Source organism: Equus caballus, chromosome 1 (assembly GCF_041296265.1).
Source record: "Equus caballus isolate H_3958 breed thoroughbred chromosome 1, TB-T2T, whole genome shotgun sequence".
Lineage (NCBI taxonomy): Eukaryota > Metazoa > Chordata > Mammalia > Perissodactyla > Equidae > Equus > Equus caballus.
In genome coordinates this window covers 118,599,441-118,620,785 of record NC_091684.1, presented here as the reverse complement: position 1 = coordinate 118,620,785, position 21,345 = coordinate 118,599,441, and the positions used below count along the sequence as shown (strand labels likewise).

Below are 21,345 nucleotides of genomic sequence, written 5' to 3'. Positions count from 1 at the left end.
GATAGCATTTTTTACCTGTATCTTGTCATATGACATGTTCAATTAAATCTTACCAGAGTTGAAAGGCACCATAGTATTAAACACATTGACACTGGCACCAGATTATCTGAGTTTGAATCTCAACTCTGTCATTCTGTAACTGTGACCCTGGTCAAGTCACTTAGCCTCTCTGTGCTTCAGTTTCTCCATCTATAAATGGATATAACAATAGCATCTGTTATAATAAGTATTAAAGGAGTTAATATTTGTAGAGAGCTTAGAATAGTGTTTGCTACATTCCAAGCCCTAAGAATGTTAATTAAAATCAATCTGTGTTCCTACTACAGGAAGGTTGTGCTCCTGGTTATGAAGGATACTGAGATGTATGTGGCATTTGCCCTAGCCTCAAGGAGCTAACAATATCATGCCAGTCAGATTAAATTTTTGTAGAGATCTGTGCGCCCTGGCCCAGTGGCCTTTGCACTTAGGCAGCCTTATGAAGTATGAAGGCCAGTATGAAGGCCAAAGAGGGTCAAAGCTCAACGGCCACTTTTCAGAACCTGATCGCAAGGTGCAAGAATGTCGACTGCCAAAGTTCGCGAGGGGAAAGACAGGAACCATTCTGGAAGGGACATGTCAGCCTGCCCAAGAGTTTGGATGATTTGCGTTTTAACTGACCAATGGCGACATGCTGGTAACACTGGAGTCACCATGAGCCTACCCGGACCCCACGCAAATCTCCGAGCCTGGGCCACCCAGCGTGCCCGCTCCCAGCGACGCCCACCACCACGCCGCGCCCCACCTCGGCCCCGCCTCCCGCACTGCGCAGACCCCCGCGGCCCCGCCCCACTCCTCCCGGTTGCCCCGCCCCGCTGATTTGCATAGCCCCGCCCCGCCCCGTCCCCTGCAGCGTGCCCTGCGGCTACCCGGCTCTCCCAGCCGCCGTAGCCGGCCCTGCTCCCACCGCGGTGCCCGGCGTCGGTCCCCGAGCCCGGCGAGCGCCATGGCGGCCGAGGCGCTGGCGGCGGAGGCCGTGGCTTCGCGCCTGGAGCGGCAGGAGGAGGACATCCGCTGGCTGTGGGCGGAGGTCCAGCGCCTCAGGGACGAGCTGCAGACCGCGCCCGACCGCTGCCAGGCCGAGGGGCCGTGCCTCACGCGGGAGGTGGCGCAGCTCCGGGCCGAGAACCGCGACCTGCGCCACCGCCTGTACCGCCTGCGGCTGTGCCTGGCCGAGGAGCTGAGCCACCAGGCGAAGCTGGAGAGCGCGGCGCGGGCGGCGGCTGCCGGCGCGCAGGTAACGGGGCGGCGGACTTGCCTGCGGGGCCCCGGGCCCGGTGAGCGCGGCGGCCGCGGAGCGGCTTCCCCTGGGCCGGGCCGGGCCGGGCCGGGTGCGGGTGCGGGTGCGGGCGGCCTGCGCCCCCGGCCCGCTGCGTGTCCCGCAAGCGCCCGGTGGAGCGAAGGGTGGAATTCCCTGCGGTCCCAGGAAACGGCCTGCCACACGCCTTCTTCAGTACCAGAAATGGGGTTTCCCCATGTTTGAAAAACTGCTGGGGTGTTTGAAACCCGCTCCTCTTTCCTTGGACGGGCGGACGAACAGCGACATACAGAAACCCTCCGTTTCCATTATTGAGCCCCTGGCGCTGAGCCCTGACCACAGGTGGTTTTGGTTTCTTTGGGTGGTCTGTCTTGAGATCTGTGTCTTTAACATTATTATTTAATAGAGTTTTAATATTTGGGTTCATTTAAAGACACATTGTCTGCTTCCTGTAACATCATAAATTTTCTACGTTCGAAAGGCTTTCTCAGACTGTGGGGTGTCCCTCAGTCCTTTACCCAGCGTCACTGTGGAGCGCTAGCCACATCTTCCTGAAATAGTGCGTTTAAAATCCCTGGCAGCAGCTACACAACCATTTTTCCAATGACATTATTTGTTTAAAGATTAGAGGAAAAAACCTTTAAAGAGCAGAACATATTAAATATGCTTAGCAAGAATGTGTGAAAATGCACAGCCAGGAAGGACTGAACCCCAGCAAACGACTTGCGGGTTGAGGTTCGTTGAGGGTCGTGGGCGATGGTCCGAGAGCCCAGCTATGGCCTCTGAACCCGGGACACTTGCCTGCGGCCGGGCCCCCTCCTTGCTCAGGTTTCAGGTGTGTTGCTCTTTCTTTTCGTTGGTATGAGTCGTTTACAGTTTATCTTTATTTCTCAGCCTCCTTCTAGTCAAAGCCCAGAAAAGAACAATAAAAAGAAGAAGGAAAGCGGGTCTGACAGTGAGGTAAGTTGTTGCTGTAGAAATAATATAAAATACTACCTGGAATTTAAATATGCTTATATAGTTAACTGCCCAGGATTTTTAATTAAAACATAATTACTCATTAAATTACGACTTAGGCCACAGTAGGACATTTAAAACTTTGTAAGCCTTCAATACAAGATGTCTTAGGGATGAGTTATAAAGTGCTCCTTAGTCTGTTTAAGGTCGGATAGCAGAGCTCTTCTTTTGTGTTAAGGAAACTGGCTACTTTGCTTTTTTAGGTGAGTCATTTAAACGACAAGAGAGTATTTATCAGGCATCAGCCTTTGGTAGGAGCAAAGCAGGAATATCTGGCCTCAAAGGGATCAGTCTGGTTGAGGAGTTCAGACAAACACAGGTTTGAAACCACTAGAGGACAAAGTAGGATGGTGTCTAAGGGCGGGCTGAACTGTGTGACTCTGCGTGCACATGTGCTGAACGTGTGGAAAAAGGGAGAGGCCGGTGGGTGTGATAGTTAGAAGAGGTTGGCTTTGAGCTGGACCCTGAGAACTAAGGAGTCAGATCAGTGGAGAGGAGTCTTCTGGAGGTGAGAGTGAGAAGTCAACTGATCCAGACTAGCCCTGGAGGTGACCTGGGGCCTGCTGAGAAGGGGGTGGAACTTCCTGAGAGCTGAGCAGTTAGGAAAAAGTGGGCTGTGTATGTCAACCTTATGGTATTCTAATGATTTTCAGGTGAAAAATCAACCAAACTTCATAAAGGAAAGATTGAAGCTTTTTGAAATATTGAAGAAAGATCATCAGCTCTTACTTGCCATTTATGAAAAAAAGGGGAATACAAGCAATGTGATCACAGTCCGAGTGGCTGATGGGAAAACAGTGGAAGGGGAAGCTTGGAAAACAACACCTTATCAAGTGGCTGCTGAAATTAGGTAAACCGTAGTTTGGAGAAGATATTCAGTATTAAGTATTGTGCCAGAGCTTGATGAAAATGTGTTCTTAGGGACTCCTAAAATATTTTTTTCCTACTCGGTTGAATGAGTTAAATGTAATTAGTTAATTTTTTCCCTCTGGCTTCTAAAGAGGCCATTAAACAGTAGTTGAATATCAGAACACAGTCTCTTCCTCTTTAAATAAAAGGTCCAAATTTTAAACTTCTAATAAAAATACATAGTAGAGAAAAGTATATAATCTTTGACAGGCCACATTATATTGACTTTGTTCATCTTGAAGATATTTCCATGAGATTTGTCAGGTCTTTTGCTGGACTTGACTCCAAGCCATTGGTCCATCAGGAAGTAACCATGGGTGGCTCTTTGAACCAACTTGGGCAGATCCCTAAAGCTTTCCAAGCCTGTTTTCTTACATCTTCAGTGGAAATAATACTTTTCCATTTACCTTGTGTGGTTGTAAAGGTTAAATGAAATGCTGTATATGAAAGATACTCTGAAAACTGAAGTGTCTCTAGAAATGTACAAAAAAGCTTATTAATTATAGATTTAAGATGTATGTGTTAGAGCTCTTATTGGCCCTGGAATAAGTATGTTGACTTGCCTAGAAATTAGATACATTAGTGAAGTTATGTTGTTTTGACTAATGTTAATTCCTAGCATTAAATACAAGTTTATGAAAGTATAGCTCTAAACTGCCATGTAAATAAAGTTTTATTATTTAAAAAGCAAACTTTTTTAACAATTGAAATCCTGACATTTCCTTTGGAAACTATGGTTAAGATTGTATTTCCTTTTCATCCTATCATATCATGCACCTTAAGGGCCCCTCCCAACCTGTTCCCATGTTTTCCAAGAGAGATGAATAGATGTACTGGGGAAAAATGGGCTTTGAGGCAAAAATAAGTTGATGTTTCATCCTGGAGAGTCACTGTGCATGTTAGCATGTTAGAGACTGACAAGCCTGCACTGAAGAAACCTGTTCAAGCTTTGGAAGCAAAGTTATTGATTATGGAACATGTGCTTCTTTGTACACTTAGCAATATGCGTTTCCACAGGGTACTAGCTTAGACACTCCACCCTCAGGTTTAATGACAGAGGGGTTGCAGGAGTGTCTAAAAAGTAAAATCATCCAAAACTAAAGGATGGGCCAATCTTTATTGGGCAAACCTGATAAGAAAACAGCGGCCGTAATGTTACTGTCAGACAGCAGAATTCAGGACTGAAATCATCCAGTGGGATACTGAGGCTTACTTTAAAAATAGGTGAACAGTATACAATTATACAATCCACAGTGATTATTTGTCATGAGCCTTTATGAGTTAAATAATATAGCATCATGGGGCCGGCCCGGTGGCGCAGTGGTTAAGTTTGCACGTTCTGCTTCTTGGCAGCCCGCAGTTCGCCAGTTCGGATCCCGGGTGTGGACATGGCACTGCTTGGCAAAAGCCATGCTGTGGTAGGCATCTCCCGTATAAAGTAGAGGCAGATGGGCATGGATGTTAGCTCAGGGCCAGTCTTCCTCAGCATAAAGAGGAGGATTGGCAGTAGTTAGCTCAGGGCTAATCTTCCTCAAAAAAAAAATATATATAGCATCAAATTAGAAATACAAAATTACAGAAACTCAGGAGTGGTAGACTGTAACACTCCTCTTGACAGATCAAATAGGCAAAATTAAGGTCATATGTGTCTGAGTAATGACACTATAAGGTAGACTTCGTGCCTCCTCGCCCATCTCTGTGCTCTACAGGCAGAGACACTGCCTTCTCTCTTGGCACCTGTGGTCATGCTTTTGGCTCCTCAGAATCCTAAATAAAATGCAGAAACATACAGTTCACATTCTGTGAGTACAGTGAAATCACTTACAAACGCAGTAAACAGATTAATGACAATAAGACAAAAAGTAAAACTTGAAAATTAAAAAAAAAGCTCTTTAAAATAACTTGGGTGAAAGGAAATAAAAACAAGCACAGAATTCTTAGAAAATATTTCTAATGAAGAGAATACATTTCAAAATCTATCACCAGTACATCCAGAGTGGTTATCAGAAACAGATTTGTGGCGTTGAAGGCTTTTATTGTTGAATAAGAAAGAATGAAAGAAACAGACTAAGAATTCAATTCAGGCAGTTAGTAAAAGAACAGTTAAACAATTTAAAAAGTGAATTAGAGAACAGTATTAACTAAAAACTGTTAGAGTAAGTAAGGGTCCTGGGAGGTGGCTGGATATAAGATAATAGCTTTATTCTGTTATACTGCCTGTTCCCTTGTTTAACTGAGAGCAGACTGCATAGGTGGTTATTCCTGCTCTGGGGGAGCGTAGGCCTTTCTGAGCGTAACATGTGAGGTAGAAATCATTAAGGAAAAGATGTACAGATTCGAACTGCACAAAAATTAAACACTTAAGAAAAATGGCCATGTGTAAAAATGACACACAAAATGGGAAATGACAGTTGTGGAAAAAAATGTTCCATGTAAAACATGATTGCTCTCTAAGTGTTTTTCAAATTAGTAGGAAGCAGATGCAAACTTGAACAGAGGAAAAAATAATCTTATAAATGCAAATGAAAATAATTACCTATTACCTATTGATTTGTCAAAGATGTATGGAAAATAGTTAATATCGATACAATTTTGAGGACATGGCCCTGCTGGAGGCAGGATGAATCCATGCGGTCTCTTTCAAGCTTTTAAAGCCTTAAAAATGTGCAGACCCTAACCCTTGGACCTAGGAATTCTATACGTAGCCATTTACCCTAAGAAAATACCCCAGTCGAAAAAATGGGCAAAGGACAGTTCATAGTAGTTCATGAAAGAGTAGTTCTCAGAGTGTGGTCCCCAAACCAACAGCATTAGATCACCTTGGAACGTGTTAGAAAAGCAGACTCTTGGGCCCCATCCCACACCTCCTGAATCAATTAACAGTCTATGTTTTTATGAGAGGGGCTTCTGATGCAAGCTAATGTTTAAGAACCACTGAGTTAGGCTAAACTGCTGCAAAAAAGAGACCCCCAAGAAAGTGGCTTAAATAAGGTGGATCTCATGTTCTCTCACATAACAGTACAGAGATGACCAGTCCAGGATGGTGGACATCTCTGGTCCATGCAGTCATTTATGGACCCTGGCTCCTTCCATCTTATGAATCTGCCATTGCCTAGGTAGGGTTTGTTAATGTCTTGGCGTGGAAGCTGGCTCCCATCCATGGAGCCGCCTGGAGGCAAGGGGAAGAATGGCTGAAGAACGAGGATGCTTGGAGGCCAAGACCCCTAGTGGCACACTGTAATTTCCACTTACATTCTGTTAGCTCACATTTGGTCACGTGGCCACCCCTAGCTGTAAGAGAGAATGGAAGTGTAGCTCCTGCTGGCCAGCCACATGTTCAGCTAAAGCATTCTCACTGTGGAAGAGAGAAGAATGGTTTAGGGGAATAGTGTCTGCCACAGTGTGCTCCTCTAACGCCCAGATATCTGTGAGCACCCTTCTTTCATCATCCCACACACTCATTCTCTACCCAAATGAGACAACTCCAGGTCCCATCAACTGGAAGCCCAGGATTTCCAAGTGTTGTGCAGAACACCCCCGTCAGGCTGGCTCCTTGCACTCTAGCAACAAATAAACTAATGGACAAGGCTGCCCATCCACACATGTATACAGTGGTGGAATAAACACAGACAATCACAAAGTTCTATTTGGAAAAAAGAAGAAGGAGCAGTATGGCAGGCACTGGTGTACAGAAACCATCAGATCCTGCTGGCAGCGGTTGTGAGGCCCACAACTTGGCAGTGGGTTGTGCTTGGGTCAGCCCATCTGGCCACCCTTTGTTCGCTGGGAGCGGCTCTCTTGTCCACAGTCTCTCGTGGGCCCTCGTTTTGCTCTTCGGGAGGTTCATAACTGTCCATCAGCATCATTTGCTGCATCTGAAGTGCAGGGCTGTTTGTCCTCTTGGAGGCCGTGCGGTTTGCACAGCACAGTTCCCACTGGTGCACACTTGGAGGCTGAGGGCTCTTTTCAGGATCAAACAGTCAGAGGTATTTGTAAGCTGGATTTGTAGTTCATTTGGCAATAGAATTCCCTCAAGCAGTTAACTGTAATAGGCCCTTGGTCTGTTTGCTTCTAATCAATTCCGAGTGAAAGTAATCTCACTTAAAGAATTCTTCTAGACAGACTTTTCACCCCTTTATTCCCTGGCTTTTGCACTTGGCTCACTCCCTTCTGTCTCAGTTTAATGGGCTGAGATCAGATGAAACAACAGGCTGTAATCCTTGCGCCAGATGGGCCCCTGTTGCCTGTCTTGATGCCTGGCCTTTGGGAAGGGCTGTCAGTGCCCGTCCTTCCTGCTGTTTGGGACAGAAGATTGTGTTTCCAGTCTTGCACAGCCTCACATATCCAGGCTTTGTCAGTTTGGGTTACAGGCCACGGGCTAGGAGAGCCTCCCTTGGCAAACCCTGTCCCTTCCATCTCTGCTTGCAAACTGGACACGTCTCCCCTGATCTTATCTCATTCTGGTTGTATCTTGCTAAAAGCTAAAAGTGGATATCAGCATTCTGCCCTTTTATAACTGCTTCCTTATGTGCTACAGGCATTGGAAGCACATTAGTTTGCCTGCAGTTTTTATCAAATCTTTTGTTCTGCCATAACAAGGGTTATTGGCTTTCCGTATTTTAGTATCTCTTTCCTTTATCCACTGCCCATCTGCTCACCCAATGCCACATGTTTTGTTTTTGTTACTCACTTCCAGGTGCTTATTTCTGTATTAGTTAAGATACAGGTTAAACTACTGCAACAAAAAGACTACAGAAAACTCAGTGGCTTCAATATGGTCAAAGTCTCTCTCATATAGTAGTTTGGAGGTGTGGGGTCCAGGTTGGCAGGGCAGCACTTCTCTGTACAGTCATTTGGGGACCTAAATTCCTTCCATCCAGTTGCTGGACTGTCTGGTACGGTGTTGCTCTTGTCTGCATGGTCCAAAGGGAACAGTACCTCTGTGCTCCAGTCCATAGAAGGCAGGGAGTGGATGGAGAAGTGCCCTCCATTGTCTTAAGGCTGAGATAGAGAAGTGCAACATATCACTTCTGCTTGTATCCACGCCTCCAAACTTAGTCGCATGCCACATCTAGCTGCAAGGGAGGCTGGAAAACTTAGTGTAGAAGAAGGAGAGTGTGGATTTGAGGAGCCCTTAGCAATCTATCAGAGCCAGTAAAAATGAAAATAAAATGCTATTTTGTTAATAACAATGTCTAACATTTATAAATTGTTATTAGGAGTACATTTTATTTAATTCTTAGAATAAGTGTATGAGGAAGGTCCGACAATGCCCAATTTACTACTGGGAAAACTGAGGCTTAGAGAAACGGAGTAAATTGTCCAATGTTTAAACCCTGGTTGGCCTGACATCAGAGTGCATGCTCTTAAGCACAGTGCTGCACCACTGCTCAAGTTACTCACGGAAATGCAGATTATAACATTACATTGTAAAGAGGGCACAATTTAGTAGTACCTAACATGAGGGCACAGAGAAAAGGTACTCTTGCACCCTTCCTGATAGGAGAATTTGGCAATATGTTCCAACAAAAGTTATTAAAAGTATATTTCCCTTGACCCAGAAGTTTTTCTTCTAGAATTTTTCCTGAGAAAATAATTGGGTACTAAGGTGTATGTTCAAGAATGTTCATTGCAGCATTATTTGTCATTACCAAAACAAAACAAAGAAACACAAAACCCACAAAGAAATAATCAAAATGCCCAGCAATAAGGGATTCATTAAGTTCATCTACTGCATTAAATAGCATGTTTTACGAGTCTGTCTAATGTTAGGGAAAATGTTGTGATTTATTGTTAAGTTTAAAAAGTAGGTTACCAATTAGCATATGCAGAATAGTACTATTAAACTTTTTATATTGGTGTATATATTTATGAAAATATGTGGAAGGACATACAGCAAAATGTTAACAGCAATTTCTGGGCAATAGGATTGTGGGTGATTTTTTTTTCTTGGTGCTTTTCTGTACTTTCCAGCTTTCTTATAATGTTTTTTTGTAAATAATTTTGAAACAACAATAAATGTCATTTGAAAGACACACAAAGAAAAGGAAAGGAAAAGATCAACGCATCAATAGAAAATAGGTAAAGGACATGAACAGTTAAAAAAAAAGTAAAAATGGCCAGTAAACATTTACTAAAATTAATAATCAAATAATTCAAGTTAAAATGACAATTCCCAATGTCAAATTGACAAAGACTTAAAAAATCTTTTGGGGTGCATGGAAGTGGTACACTCAGACAATATTTGTCAGAAATCTTTCAAAGGCTCGTGCCCCTTGGCCTGGCAATTTCACTTTGAGAGCTTATTCCCAGAAAACAGTCACGGGAGACACAAAGCTGGATGTGTCTGGATGTCTGTGCAGCCACCTCTATGATAGCAAAACACAGGTGACCGGAATGTGCAGAGTGGAGGCTTCCTCAATGAATACGATACTTCTAGACTGTTTTGGAATCTGTCAGATGGTATTGCAGTGAAAAAGCAGGCTATAAAATTATATTGGCAACTATGCTTTTAAAACCAGTATATATGTTTATGTGTGAGTTGGGGTGAACATAGAAAAAAGACTGGAAAGACATGTACCAAATGTTATGAGTAGTTATCTCTGGGTGATGAGATGTATATGTGATTTTTGTTTTATTCTTGTGCTTTCTGTTTTCCAAGTTTTTTACAGTGAATGCATATTACTTTTGCACTTAATAAATATTGCAAAATAAAAAATATCTGTCTTATTAGTTTACATTTGTACTTTCTATCCACTTAAAAAAAACCCTGGAAATTATTATTATTATTTTTTATTTTGTTTTGTTTTTTTGCCTGAGGAAGATGAGTCCTGAGCTAACAGCTGTACCAGTCTTCCTCTTGTTGTATGTGGGTTGCCGCCACAACATGGCTAACCAGTGGTGTAGGTCCGTGCCCAGGATCCAAACCCGTGAACCTGGGCTGCCGAAGTGGAGTGTGCCAAGAGTGCGCTGAACTTCACCACTTTGCCACAGGGCTGGCCCTGCCCTGGGAATTATTTTAATCTTTTGTTTTAATGAATTGTTGTAGAATGTGATAAGGTTAACTCCCAAGTGACTTTTCTCTCACTAGTCAAGAACTGGCTGAAAGCACAGTGGTAGCCAAAGTCAATGGTGAATTATGGGACTTGGACCGTCCGTTGGAAGGGGACTCCACCTTGGAGCTGCTCATGTTTGATAGTGAGGAAGCTCAAGCTGTAAGTATTTAAAAACCAACCAACCAAACTTCGGGTGTTTATGTTATAAACTACTTTATATACAAAGTCACAAACTGAAGTCAAGAATGAGGAGTTTTGTGGCCAAGATTTAAAATGTGTATATTGGTATTTAATAAATATTTAATATGTTTTATGGAATGAATATATACAAGTATATATCAATTTTGTTGTTTCCTTAAGTTAGAATGCTTTAATTATTAAATCAGTGTGTATTTGAAATGAATTTTTATTAGACTCTTAAAAATGGATCTACTTTATAATTTAATATGTGTGGGAGAATTGGAAAAAATTATCAAAACTCAAATATCCTTTAAATACTTGTTTGTGTAATATTCCATAAAATAGATACCACATTTTCACATAAGTCTCTGATATACACTGTCACCCTCACTTTGCAGTCTCCCTTTAAGAGGTCCGTTGTCTCAATAAAACCTAACCTGTGAATGCTTAGGTTGCATTAGTTGTGAAGCTTACGTGGAATTTCTTGATTTATTAATCCAAACTGTAGAACCATATTATAATTACTTCTTTGTTTAAAATATGCAGAGTATAGCCATTTAATAGTTAAACAATACAGTATTAATAAAATCATATTTACAAGCGATTCAGAAAGAGCAAGTTTTTTAAAAAATAAATAGCTTATATCTATTATTTAATTTTTCTCTCTAGTTCTTAACAATTGTCACCTAACTTCATCCCAGGTGTTATCCCTGGACCTGTAAAATTTTATTTATTCCCTCAGTCAACTAACCAGTGTCTAAGGCAAGGGATGCAGGTGCGAGGTTCTGTGGGGCTGCAGTGGACAAAGCATTGAGGCTCCCGCTCCAGAGTTCACATCTAGTGGGAGGAGATAGTGAACAAGAAAACAAACAATAGGTGCTTTCAGACGGTGTCAGTCTCTGGATAAAGTAAAATAGGGTCTGGAACAGAGAGCAGCCGTGGTAGTTGGTTAGTTTCAGTCCTCTTCTAAGGGCCCAAATGCTGCCTGAACCTGGGTGTGAGCAAGCCTTGCGCTTTCCCACACTGCCGGGCTCTTGGTTGACCTGCAGGCATCTTTCTGCGACCCTTCTCTAGCAGTCAGCTATTGAACTCGCACTGTCAGGGATTTGAGTGGGGGTGGGGAGGAGCTGCCAAGTTCAGTGTTCCATGGAGGTGTTGGCTCTTTGGAGTTCTTTCATCCTTGTGTTTCGTGACGTCATGAAAAAGAAAACACTCATTATCATTGGGAATCTTTCTAGACTGCCTAACCAGCATGCCCTCTGCTTGCCATGATACTAATGTGGTTCCTGACATTGCATTATGGGACTTCCATAAATATTTGTGGTTGTTGATGAAAATGATAACGGTAATAAACATTGACTGAATGCATGTTATGTGCCAGGCACTGGCCCCAGCTCCGTATGTGCATTATGTCATGAGTCTTCAGTTACTCTATCACACAGCCACTGTTTTAATCCCCATTTTACAGATGAAATAGCCATGGCTTGGAACAGTTAGGTAACTTTTTCAAGATCTTGACGCTTCCTCTAGTGTAATTTAGTAACAAAGGTTTTTTTTTGTTCTTGGATTTTATTTTCCTATTACTATGAAAATATTAGCAAGATTTTGAACATAAACCAATTTATCAATATTTAGTGACTATCCAGGAAAAAGAAACCCTATAGGAAAGTGAATCTAGAAAACTCAGATCTACAAAATGATAAATTAATGATTTTGTAAAAGCATTTTTTGCTTTACTGAAAAATTCAAGTCTCCATTAAATAGCAAACTCTCACTTTTATTTTTTTGGTGAGGAAGATTGGCCCTGAGCTAACGTCTGTTGCCAATCTTCCTCTTTTTGCTTGAGGAAGATTGTTGCTGAGCTAACATCTGTGGCAGTGTCTCTCTATTTTGTATGTGGGACACCAGCACAGCAGGGCTTGATGAGCAGTGTGTGGGTCTGTGCCTGGGATTGGAACTCGTGAACCCTGGGCTGCTGAAGTGGAGTGTGCGAACTTAACCACTATGCCACCGGGCCTACCCGTCACTTTTATTTTAAAAGATGATTCTAGGACTGGCATAGTGGCATAGCGGTTATGTTAACACAGTTTGCTTCAGCAGCCAGGTGTTTGTGGGTTTGGGTCCCAGGTGCAGACCTACATGCTGCATGTCAAGCCACACTGTGGTGGCATCCCACATACAAAATGAAGGAAGATTGGCAACGGATGTTAGCCCAGGGCCAATATTCGTCACCGAAAAAAAAAAAAAAATTGGCCAGCCCCATGGCCGAGTGGTTAAGTTTGCACACTCTGCTGCCGTGGCCCAGGGTTTCACAGGTTCAGATCCTAGGCACGGACATGGCACTGCTTATCAGGCCACGTTGAGGCGGTGTCCCACATGCCACAACTAGAAGGACCTGCAACTAAGCTATACAACTATGTACCAGGGGGATTTGGGGAGATAAAGCAGAAAAAAAAAAAAAAAAGATTGGCAACAGTTGTTAGCTCAGGTGCCAATCTTAAAAAAAAAAAGGAGAGGATTCTATTTATAAGAATATTTAGTGCATAATGTAGCATACGAAAGGACTCCCTGCCCTCTGGATAAATTCATATGGAAAATGACAGAGTGAGAATGTTCATGTAAGGTTGATAAATACGCACACCAGAAACAAGGGGTGTTTTATAAAATGATAGAGCTTTCAAGTTTAAATATATATCTAATTGCTATTTGCTTTTGTAACCATCACGTCTGGTAAAGGGTGTATTAAGGTGTATGTTCTGCCCTGAATCTTTGTGAAATCGCAGGAGCAATCCGTGATGTGCAGCCGCAGTCTCATTCTCAAGAAAACATAAGGTGCTTATTTGGAGGTGTAAACAAAAAAAGCAGATTCTATAAGAACAGATGCTGCTAGTTCTGCGACATGCTTGTAGTTAGGTTCAGTGACCTCTCCCAGGGTCTCATGACATTAGTTTGACATCACCTGCAATTTCAATGGCTAGCCGCCCGCCCCCCAACTCCCCATCCTATATATTTTCACAGCAAAATTGACAGTTAACCACTCCCTTCTTTTTTTAAGGTTCTCCATGTCGCCAGTGCTTTCCTAGTTTTATTCTCACCTCTGGTTGTTTTTTGTCAGTCTTCTTTGCTGGCTTTTTCTTCTTCATCCACCTCCAAATGTTAAGAATTCCTCCGTGTTCAGTCATAGCCTCCTTCTTTCTTTAACTCCTGTTCTAAGCTGTCATACTCATCTATAAACTGTCAACTCTCAACTCTTCTATCTGTAGCTAGAATGCCCTAGTCTTATATACACTCCTGCCCATGTGGCATCTCCACCTACATATTGTACAAGAATCTTTACTTCCATTCGTCTATATTGAAATTCTTGATTTTAACCTCAAAACTTCTTTCTTCCCTGGCTGCCCATCTCAGTGTACAAGTTTACCACGTACCCAGTTGCTCAGCCCAGAATCTTGGAGGTTGTATGTGATGAGTCCCCTTCCCTCAACTCTAGTCTATAATTTATTGGTAGCCGTTACTTTCATAATGTGTCTTGAATCTGCCCACTTCTCTCCATCTCCACTGCCACTAGCCAAGATTCTATAATCCTGCCATTTGTAGCAGTACCCAAGAAACTGCCCACCTGCTATCTCGTTCCTCTGAAATCCATTCCGATATTGCTACCAAACAATGTTTTAAAATGTAATTGAGTCCATTTCTTTTCTGCTTAAAACTCTTTAATGTGTCCCATTGCATTAGAATAAAACCCAAATTCCTCCCAAGCCCTGCGTGGTCACTGGCCCTCTCTTACCTCTCTAACCTTTCTCGAGCTACTCTTTGTTCATCTCCAATGTATTAGCCACCCAGGCCTTCCTGACTCCCTGAGAATGTAGAGGCTTTGCTGCTGTTCTTTATTACAGTGCTTGTTCATCTCCTTTTAATTGCTCTTCTCATCTTGTGATTATGTACTTACAGATTCATTTATTGCCTGTCTCTCCTCCACCAGGCTGTAAACCGCATGAAGCCTGTGACTAAGGTGTTTTCACTGTTGCATCCCCAGCACCTAACACAGTGTTTGGCTCAACAGATAGCGAGGTGTGGACAAAGCACTGAAGAGGAGACTTGGGCTGGTGTTGGCAGTTGGCCTGCCATCCCAGCACCATCCAGAGCAGAGGGGCTCTGCCCCACGGACTGACCCTCTGTGTCTGTTTGCAGATCATATCCCAGCCGAATGCCGTGGGTCAGGATTGCACGTAGTCTGCTCAAGCAGCTAACTCCCTTTGCTCTGGGTTATTTATTTTATAAAACATCTGTCTAATTTTGATTTGTTTCCTATTTAATAAAGGAAAAGAAAGTGCTGCCAGAGGACTCAATTATCTTGTTCCTTTGGCACTCGTATGTATTTGGTGACTTTGGTTAGTTTTAGTTTATCTGTAAACCATTGATTCTTTGGGAATTCAGTACTGAGTTTTCTGAACTTTTAGAGCTGATGACTGGCCTTTGGACTATGGTAAATTAACTCATGTATTTACTCCTTCCGGGTTTCAGGCAGCCAGCAGGCTTCCCCCCACAACACCTTGCCCCCTCCACTAGCCATCTTTCAAACGTCCACAGTCATGTGCTGTTCAGCATGTGAAGACTGCCGTGTAGATGAAACATTTTGGTAATGTTAGTGATGTCATAAACAGCGTCTTTGGCCCTCCACATTCTGTTCAGATGCTGCCCCTGGAGAAAAAGGAAGGCAATTAGTGTCTGTCACTCCCCGCCTTCTTGCACTCTGGGCTGAGCCAGGCTTCCGTGTGGCTACTCTTCTCAGTGTCCAAGTGGGTGGTTGAAGCTTTTAGGCAATTAAAACACACAGAAGGAAATGATTTAGGAGCTGTACTTTAGCTGTGACTCAGAACAGCAGTTTTACGCTAGAACCAAGCAAATGGCTCTGGTGGAAACTCAGAGTGCTCAGAAAATATGCTCTTCCAAGTGGGCATTGGAGATTTTCTTTTGAAATCACTGTTGCCCTGTGTGTTGGTGTTTATCCCCTTAAAATTTATCAACGCTCTTACTCATGTTTTTTTACTAATAATTTTCCATGACATAATTTTGATAGCCAGTGACCTCTGTGTCCTGTGCCCTGCAGGTGTACTGGCACTCCAGTGCTCACATTCTTGGGGAGGCCATGGAGCTTTACTATGGAGGCCACTTGTGCTACGGTCCACCCATTGAAAATGGATTTTATTATGACATGTTCATTGAAGACAGGTAACACCACTGGATAGTCACTTCTGAATGCATGTGTTTATAGTCCATTTTTTTAAAATAATGGTTATGTATTAATTTAGTGAATTATATGTTACATAATGTGATTATAGATTGGCTAGGTATGTTTGAAAATTATTTTTTTTATGAGTTTAGATTCCAGGTAACTTCTTTAATGTTTTCTTTCTTTTCCCCAGAAGAAAGTGATATACTATTTATCTAATCTGGGACTTGCTAGAGCATAGTACTAATTGAGACTGGAAGCGAAGGTTAATCCCTGGAGAGCCATTAGTTCGGTTCTGGTCCATGGTAATCGAAGATGCTGTCCATCTGGGCCAGCATCTCACACAGATGAATACCAGATGGGGCAATTCACAGGGGCCTCACATTCAATGGTCTGTTCTTGAAATCATTAGCAACAGGCCCAGCCAAGCCCACCTCCTTCCCTGCAGTCCTCATGGCTCTCAAGGATACCATGAGCAGTCCAAACTGAAACTGGAGGGTCCTTCCAATTCCTCCCTGCTCCTCATCCCCACCCCACCATCCCGTCGCTCAGTCCAGTTCTGCCAATTTCGTCTACTAAATAGCTCTCCCATCCTCCTCTCCTCCTCTGTACTTCTGCCTTAATTTAGACCCACAACATCTCCTGCCTGGATGACTATGGTACATTTTGCCTTTCCCTGTCACCTCCATCCTGCTTAAATGATCTCCCTCATCTCTCCTGAGCATCCAGTATTCTGTAGTCCTGCCTTCAGGCAGATCCGGCTTCATCCCCTGTTACCACCGCTCCGAGATCCATTCAGCAAGATTTTTTGACTGCCTACTATGTGCTGTGCTTGCTGCTGGTGATTCAGCAGTGAACAGATCAGCCTGTCCTTGTGGAACGAACAGTGTGGTTAGCTCAGACAGACAATAAACAAACAGCATCCACTGTCAGGTGGTGATGAGTGCCATGAAGGAAAATAAACCAGGTATGGGGAAGTGTGTGCTGTGACAGGAAAGCAGTCAGGAAAGGGTAAAGTGACTTTGAAGCAGGCACCAGAGTGGAAGGAGGGAGCAAGGCTCTGAGGCTGCTGGGGGGTATTTATGGTCCTTTAGGGGAAGAACGTGCCAGGCCTCTGTGGAACAGCCCCGTCTGGGCGTATGCCATGCTTGTTTGAGGAGTGGCAGGAAGCCAGCGTGGTTGGAGGGGAGTGAGCTGAAACCTGGGAGTGACTGAGGGAGGTCAGTCCATGCCTGCAGAGGCCCGCTGCCCTCCTGAGCACCCAGCTCCGACTCCGCTGCTCACGCACACAGATCTTCCTTCAGCCTGGGCTCCACAGTCAGTGAGGGCAGGGACACGGCGAGCGCTTCATACAGCCCTCTGAACAAAAGTATAAATGTGTGAGGGACGAGGAAGACTGCACGGAACAGGCCTGAAAGGAGCTTACAGTCCACCTGGGGTCGTTTCTAACGGGGTTTTCAAATGGCACGCCTCACTGCAGAGAAGAAGTGAAGTTGATGGCTGTCTCCTCTTTGAGAGATAGCATCTGCCTTGTATGTGAATTTTTGACTTTCTGAAGTCCTGGTACAAAAAAACCCAAATTCCTCAATTTGGAAAGTGTGTAATTAGAGACAAAGTCTACAGGACAAAGGTCCACACAAAGAAACATGCATATTGTCTGAAAAATCTGTGTTGATTCTTACTTGCTCTTCCTTTTAGAGCAGTGTCCAGCACAGAGCTGTCGGCGCTGGAGGGCATGTGTAAGACGATCATAAAAGAAAAGCAAGCCTTTGAAAGATTAGAAGTCAGCAAGGAAGTCCTCCTGGAAATGTTTAAGGTAAATTCAGGAAACTCTTTAGAATAACAAAGCTTTTTGCCGAGAATATTAAAAATAATTAACATAGACAACCTTTTTTTTTTTACTAAGTAATTGACTGGTACTAGCCCAGTTGTTCCAAATGATTTGGCAACCTATTGTGATGTTGTCACCAGTCACTCAATGTGCTATTTCCCTACTATTTCCTGAGAATTTTAATGCAGACATAGGTAGGTAAAGGGCCAGGTGAATAGTTTTCATGTATGTATTTATAAATCTGATTAATTTTTAGTATTAATATTCTGACTACTAACTTCAACAATATTTTTAATACCGTATACAATTCTGGCTTTTCTCTTTCCTTTGGGGTTTTCTGTGGTTATTTTTTTTCTTTTTTTTTAGATTTTAGCTTGGAGTAACCTGTATAAAATTTCAGTTTTCTCTTTATGTGTTTTAACCAATGTACTTAGATATATTCATAATTTTATTTTTAAAATCACAAATATCAGAGAAAGCACATATAGTCATACACCGCATAATGATGTTTCAGTCAAGGGCAGACTGCATATATGACAGTAGTCTCCTAAGATTAGTACCATGTAGCCAAGCTGTGTAGTAGGCTATACTATCTAGGTTTGTGTGAGTACACTCTGTGATGTTCATACAAGGACGAAATTGCTGAATGACACGTTTCTTAGAACGTGTCCCCATTGTTAAGTGATGCACGACTATAATTTGAAAGCACAATATTGTTAGTTTTATGGGCTTGAGTTAAAAAAATAGATTTGGATTTAGTAAAAGTTGCAGCTACTCTTTTTTTTGTGGTAAAATATCCAAAATATAAAATATATCATTTTAGTCATTTTTAAGTGTACAGTGGCATTAAGTATATTCATATTGTTGTGCAACCATCACCAGCATCTATGTCCAGAGCTTTTTCATCTTCCCCAACAGGAAACGTGTACCCATTAAACACAAACTCCTCATTCTCCCTTCCCCTCCATCTGTCTCTATAGATTTGACTACACTGAGAGCCTCATATAAATGGAATAGTACAATATTGTCCTTTTGTGACTGGCTTGTTTCACTCAGCATGTCCTCGAGGTTCATCCATGTTGTAGCGTGTGTCAGAATCTCCTTCCTTTCCTGAGACTGAGTAGTATTCCTTTGTGTGCATAGACCACAGTTGGTTAATCCATTCATCTGAAGACGGACACTTGGGTCGCTTCCATCTTTTGACTATTGTGAAAAATTATGAACATGGGTGTACAGATGTCTGTTCAAGTCCCTGCTTTCAGTTCTTTTGAGTATATACCTAGAGTGGAATTGCTGAATTATATGGAAATTCTGCGTTTTGTTTTTTGAGCAACTGCCATACCGTTTGCCACAGTGACAGTACTATTTTACTTACATTCCCACCAACAATGCACAAGGGTTCCAGCTTCTTCACATTCTTGCCAACACTTGTTATTTTCTTTTTTTTTTGCTAATAGCCATCCTAATGGGTGTTAGGTGGTATCTCATTGTGGTTTTGATTTGCATTTCTCTAATGACTAGTGATGTTGAGCATCTTTTCATGTGCTTATTGGCCATTTCTATATATTCTTTGAAGAAATATCTATTGAAATCCTTTGCCCATTTTTGAACTGAGTTGTTTGTTTCTTGTTGTTGAATTCTAGGAATTCTTTATATATTCTGATCTCATTATCAGATATGTGATTTACAATTATTTTCCCCTATTCTGTGGGTTGAGAACTAAATTCAGTAAAGCCTTCATGAAGTAAAATGATTTGATTTTAACATATAAGTATGAAACAGTTAAATCATACAAATCCATTTTTTCTCCCAACAGCTACCTCCTTTAAGTAGTTATTTAATATAAAGTACCAATATCATAGTAATAGTGATGAAAGCATGAAAGAAAAATGTCTGCTAAGTTTTTTAACATAATGATATCTTTTACTATAAACTTTGTTTTAATTTTTACACAAATTAATAATGTAGCTGTGTCCTCAGAATTTTATTTATTTATTTCTTGTAGTTAAAATTAGAATCTTCTGGAACAGGACTGTCCGATAGAAGTATAATGCAATCCACAAATATGAGCCACATATGTAATCTTAAATTTTCTGGTAGCCACATTTTAAAAGTAAAAGATGGGCTGGCCCCATAGCATAGTAGTTAAGTCTGGCGGGTTTGAATCTCAGGCGTGGACCTACACAACTTGTTAAGCCATGCTGTGGCGGCAACCCACATACAAAATAGAGGAAGACTGGCACAAATGTTAGCTCAGTACTAATCTTCCTCAAGCGAAAATAAAAGATTGGGAACAGATGTTAGCTCAGAGCCAATCTTCCTAACCAGAAAAAAAAGTAAAAGAAAGATGAAATTAACTTTTATAACTTTTTTTAACCCAATACAGCAAAAAGATCACTTCAACATGTAACATAGTAATTATTTTTAATTAAATACAAAAATAATTAACATAATTAATGAGCTACTTTATGTCCTTTTTTCACATTATGACCCTGATCCAGTGTGTTTTGCATTTGCAGCACATCTCATTTCAGGTTAGTTGCCTTTCCAGTGCTCAGCAGCCTCAAGGGCTTGTGGCTCCTGTGCTGGACAGTATGGCTCTAGGCTATGAGCTCTTCATATCCCCAGGGTCTCAGCACCTAACGCATGGTAGATGGCCATTCAATGTTTGTTGAAAAAGGAAGTTTTTTTCCATTCAAACATTTTATGTAATAACATGCAAATATATTTTTCTTTGTAGTACAATAAATTTAAATGCCGCATCCTGAATGAGAAGGTTAACACGCCAACTACCACAGTTTACAGGTAAAGTGTGTGTGCATGAATTTTAAACACTGCTCAGTGGTAAACCTGAAGGCCTTGGCAGTGGAAGCAGTTTGTCTCTGGCTGTTGGGGGTCGATGTGTAAATTTGCATAGTTGATATACTGCTTTAGTTAGGGACTCCAAAATGTTATCACCAAAGGGAATTATTTTTTTCTTGTTTGTATTCATCAGGATGGTACAAAAACCCAAATTTTGTTTTCTGATGTTAGCTGTAACAGCATCTTTCTCCAAGTGGGTGAGACTGTGTTCACCCAGTGCCTTACATTTTTGGGGGGTTGTTAGGGAAAGGAATTTTGTTAATCCTCCCACATTCTTATGAAGGTGGTGGTGGGAGCTGTTGTGGGCCATCTCAGCACACAGTGATTTTCTGCCTTGTGCTGTAGTGCCCAGAGTCCAAAGTGTTTTTTCTCTTTTATGTGAAAAGTCACATATCGACCTTTATGCGTTAGCAGGATATTCATGATGAAACAAAAAGTTGGAAGCAAAGGCAAAGTCAAGTGGTAAGAAGAGGGAAGGGAAATCAGTACAGTGACTTAGTTCTGTTAGTTTAGCGTTAGGCTCCTGAGCCCCTTTTTATTCATCCATTTTTAAGCTGTATTACAGGTAATTGCCATTCCCCATTTCTGTGTGTTCTGGCTACCTGGCTGCCGCTGTGACCTTCATGGTCCCATCTTAGAAGATCTGGTGTCTGTATAGTCTATACCATCACACATATCCATTGGGACACTTGTTTTCCACAGTCAAGTACTTATGGTTTTCTGGTTTAATTGTACTATAAGTAAAATCATACCCCTTCTGTGAACTATGCACAGGGCATTTCTTAAATTATGATATGAACTCATTGCCATTTCACATTGAAGTGGGATACCATGTTTATCTTATTTTTGCCACTATCTCATGACCTGATAAGGTTTTCTTATTAATTACCTGTAATTCAAATAAATATTAGGATAGCCATTTTAAAGTATAAAAATAAATGAAGAAATAGAAAAGGTATGTTAA

General features: G+C 42.0%; 1 protein-coding gene across 1 annotated transcript in view; it reads left to right on the top strand.

Annotated features, from left to right (window-relative positions):
* The first annotated feature begins 751 nt into the window (after window positions 1-751).
* Window positions 752-21,345, top strand: part of TARS3 (threonyl-tRNA synthetase 3) — a 65,892-nt gene continuing 45,298 nt past the window's right edge. Inside the window, exons 1-7 of the mRNA XM_023651556.2 lie at window positions 752-1,273; window positions 2,189-2,254; window positions 2,965-3,161; window positions 10,311-10,434; window positions 15,566-15,687; window positions 17,387-17,504; window positions 20,260-20,324. Coding sequence (XP_023507324.1) covers window positions 983-1,273; window positions 2,189-2,254; window positions 2,965-3,161; window positions 10,311-10,434; window positions 15,566-15,687; window positions 17,387-17,504; window positions 20,260-20,324 — 983 coding nt within the window. The 5' untranslated portion in view covers window positions 752-982. The remainder of the gene's footprint in view (window positions 1,274-2,188; window positions 2,255-2,964; window positions 3,162-10,310; window positions 10,435-15,565; window positions 15,688-17,386; window positions 17,505-20,259; window positions 20,325-21,345) is intronic.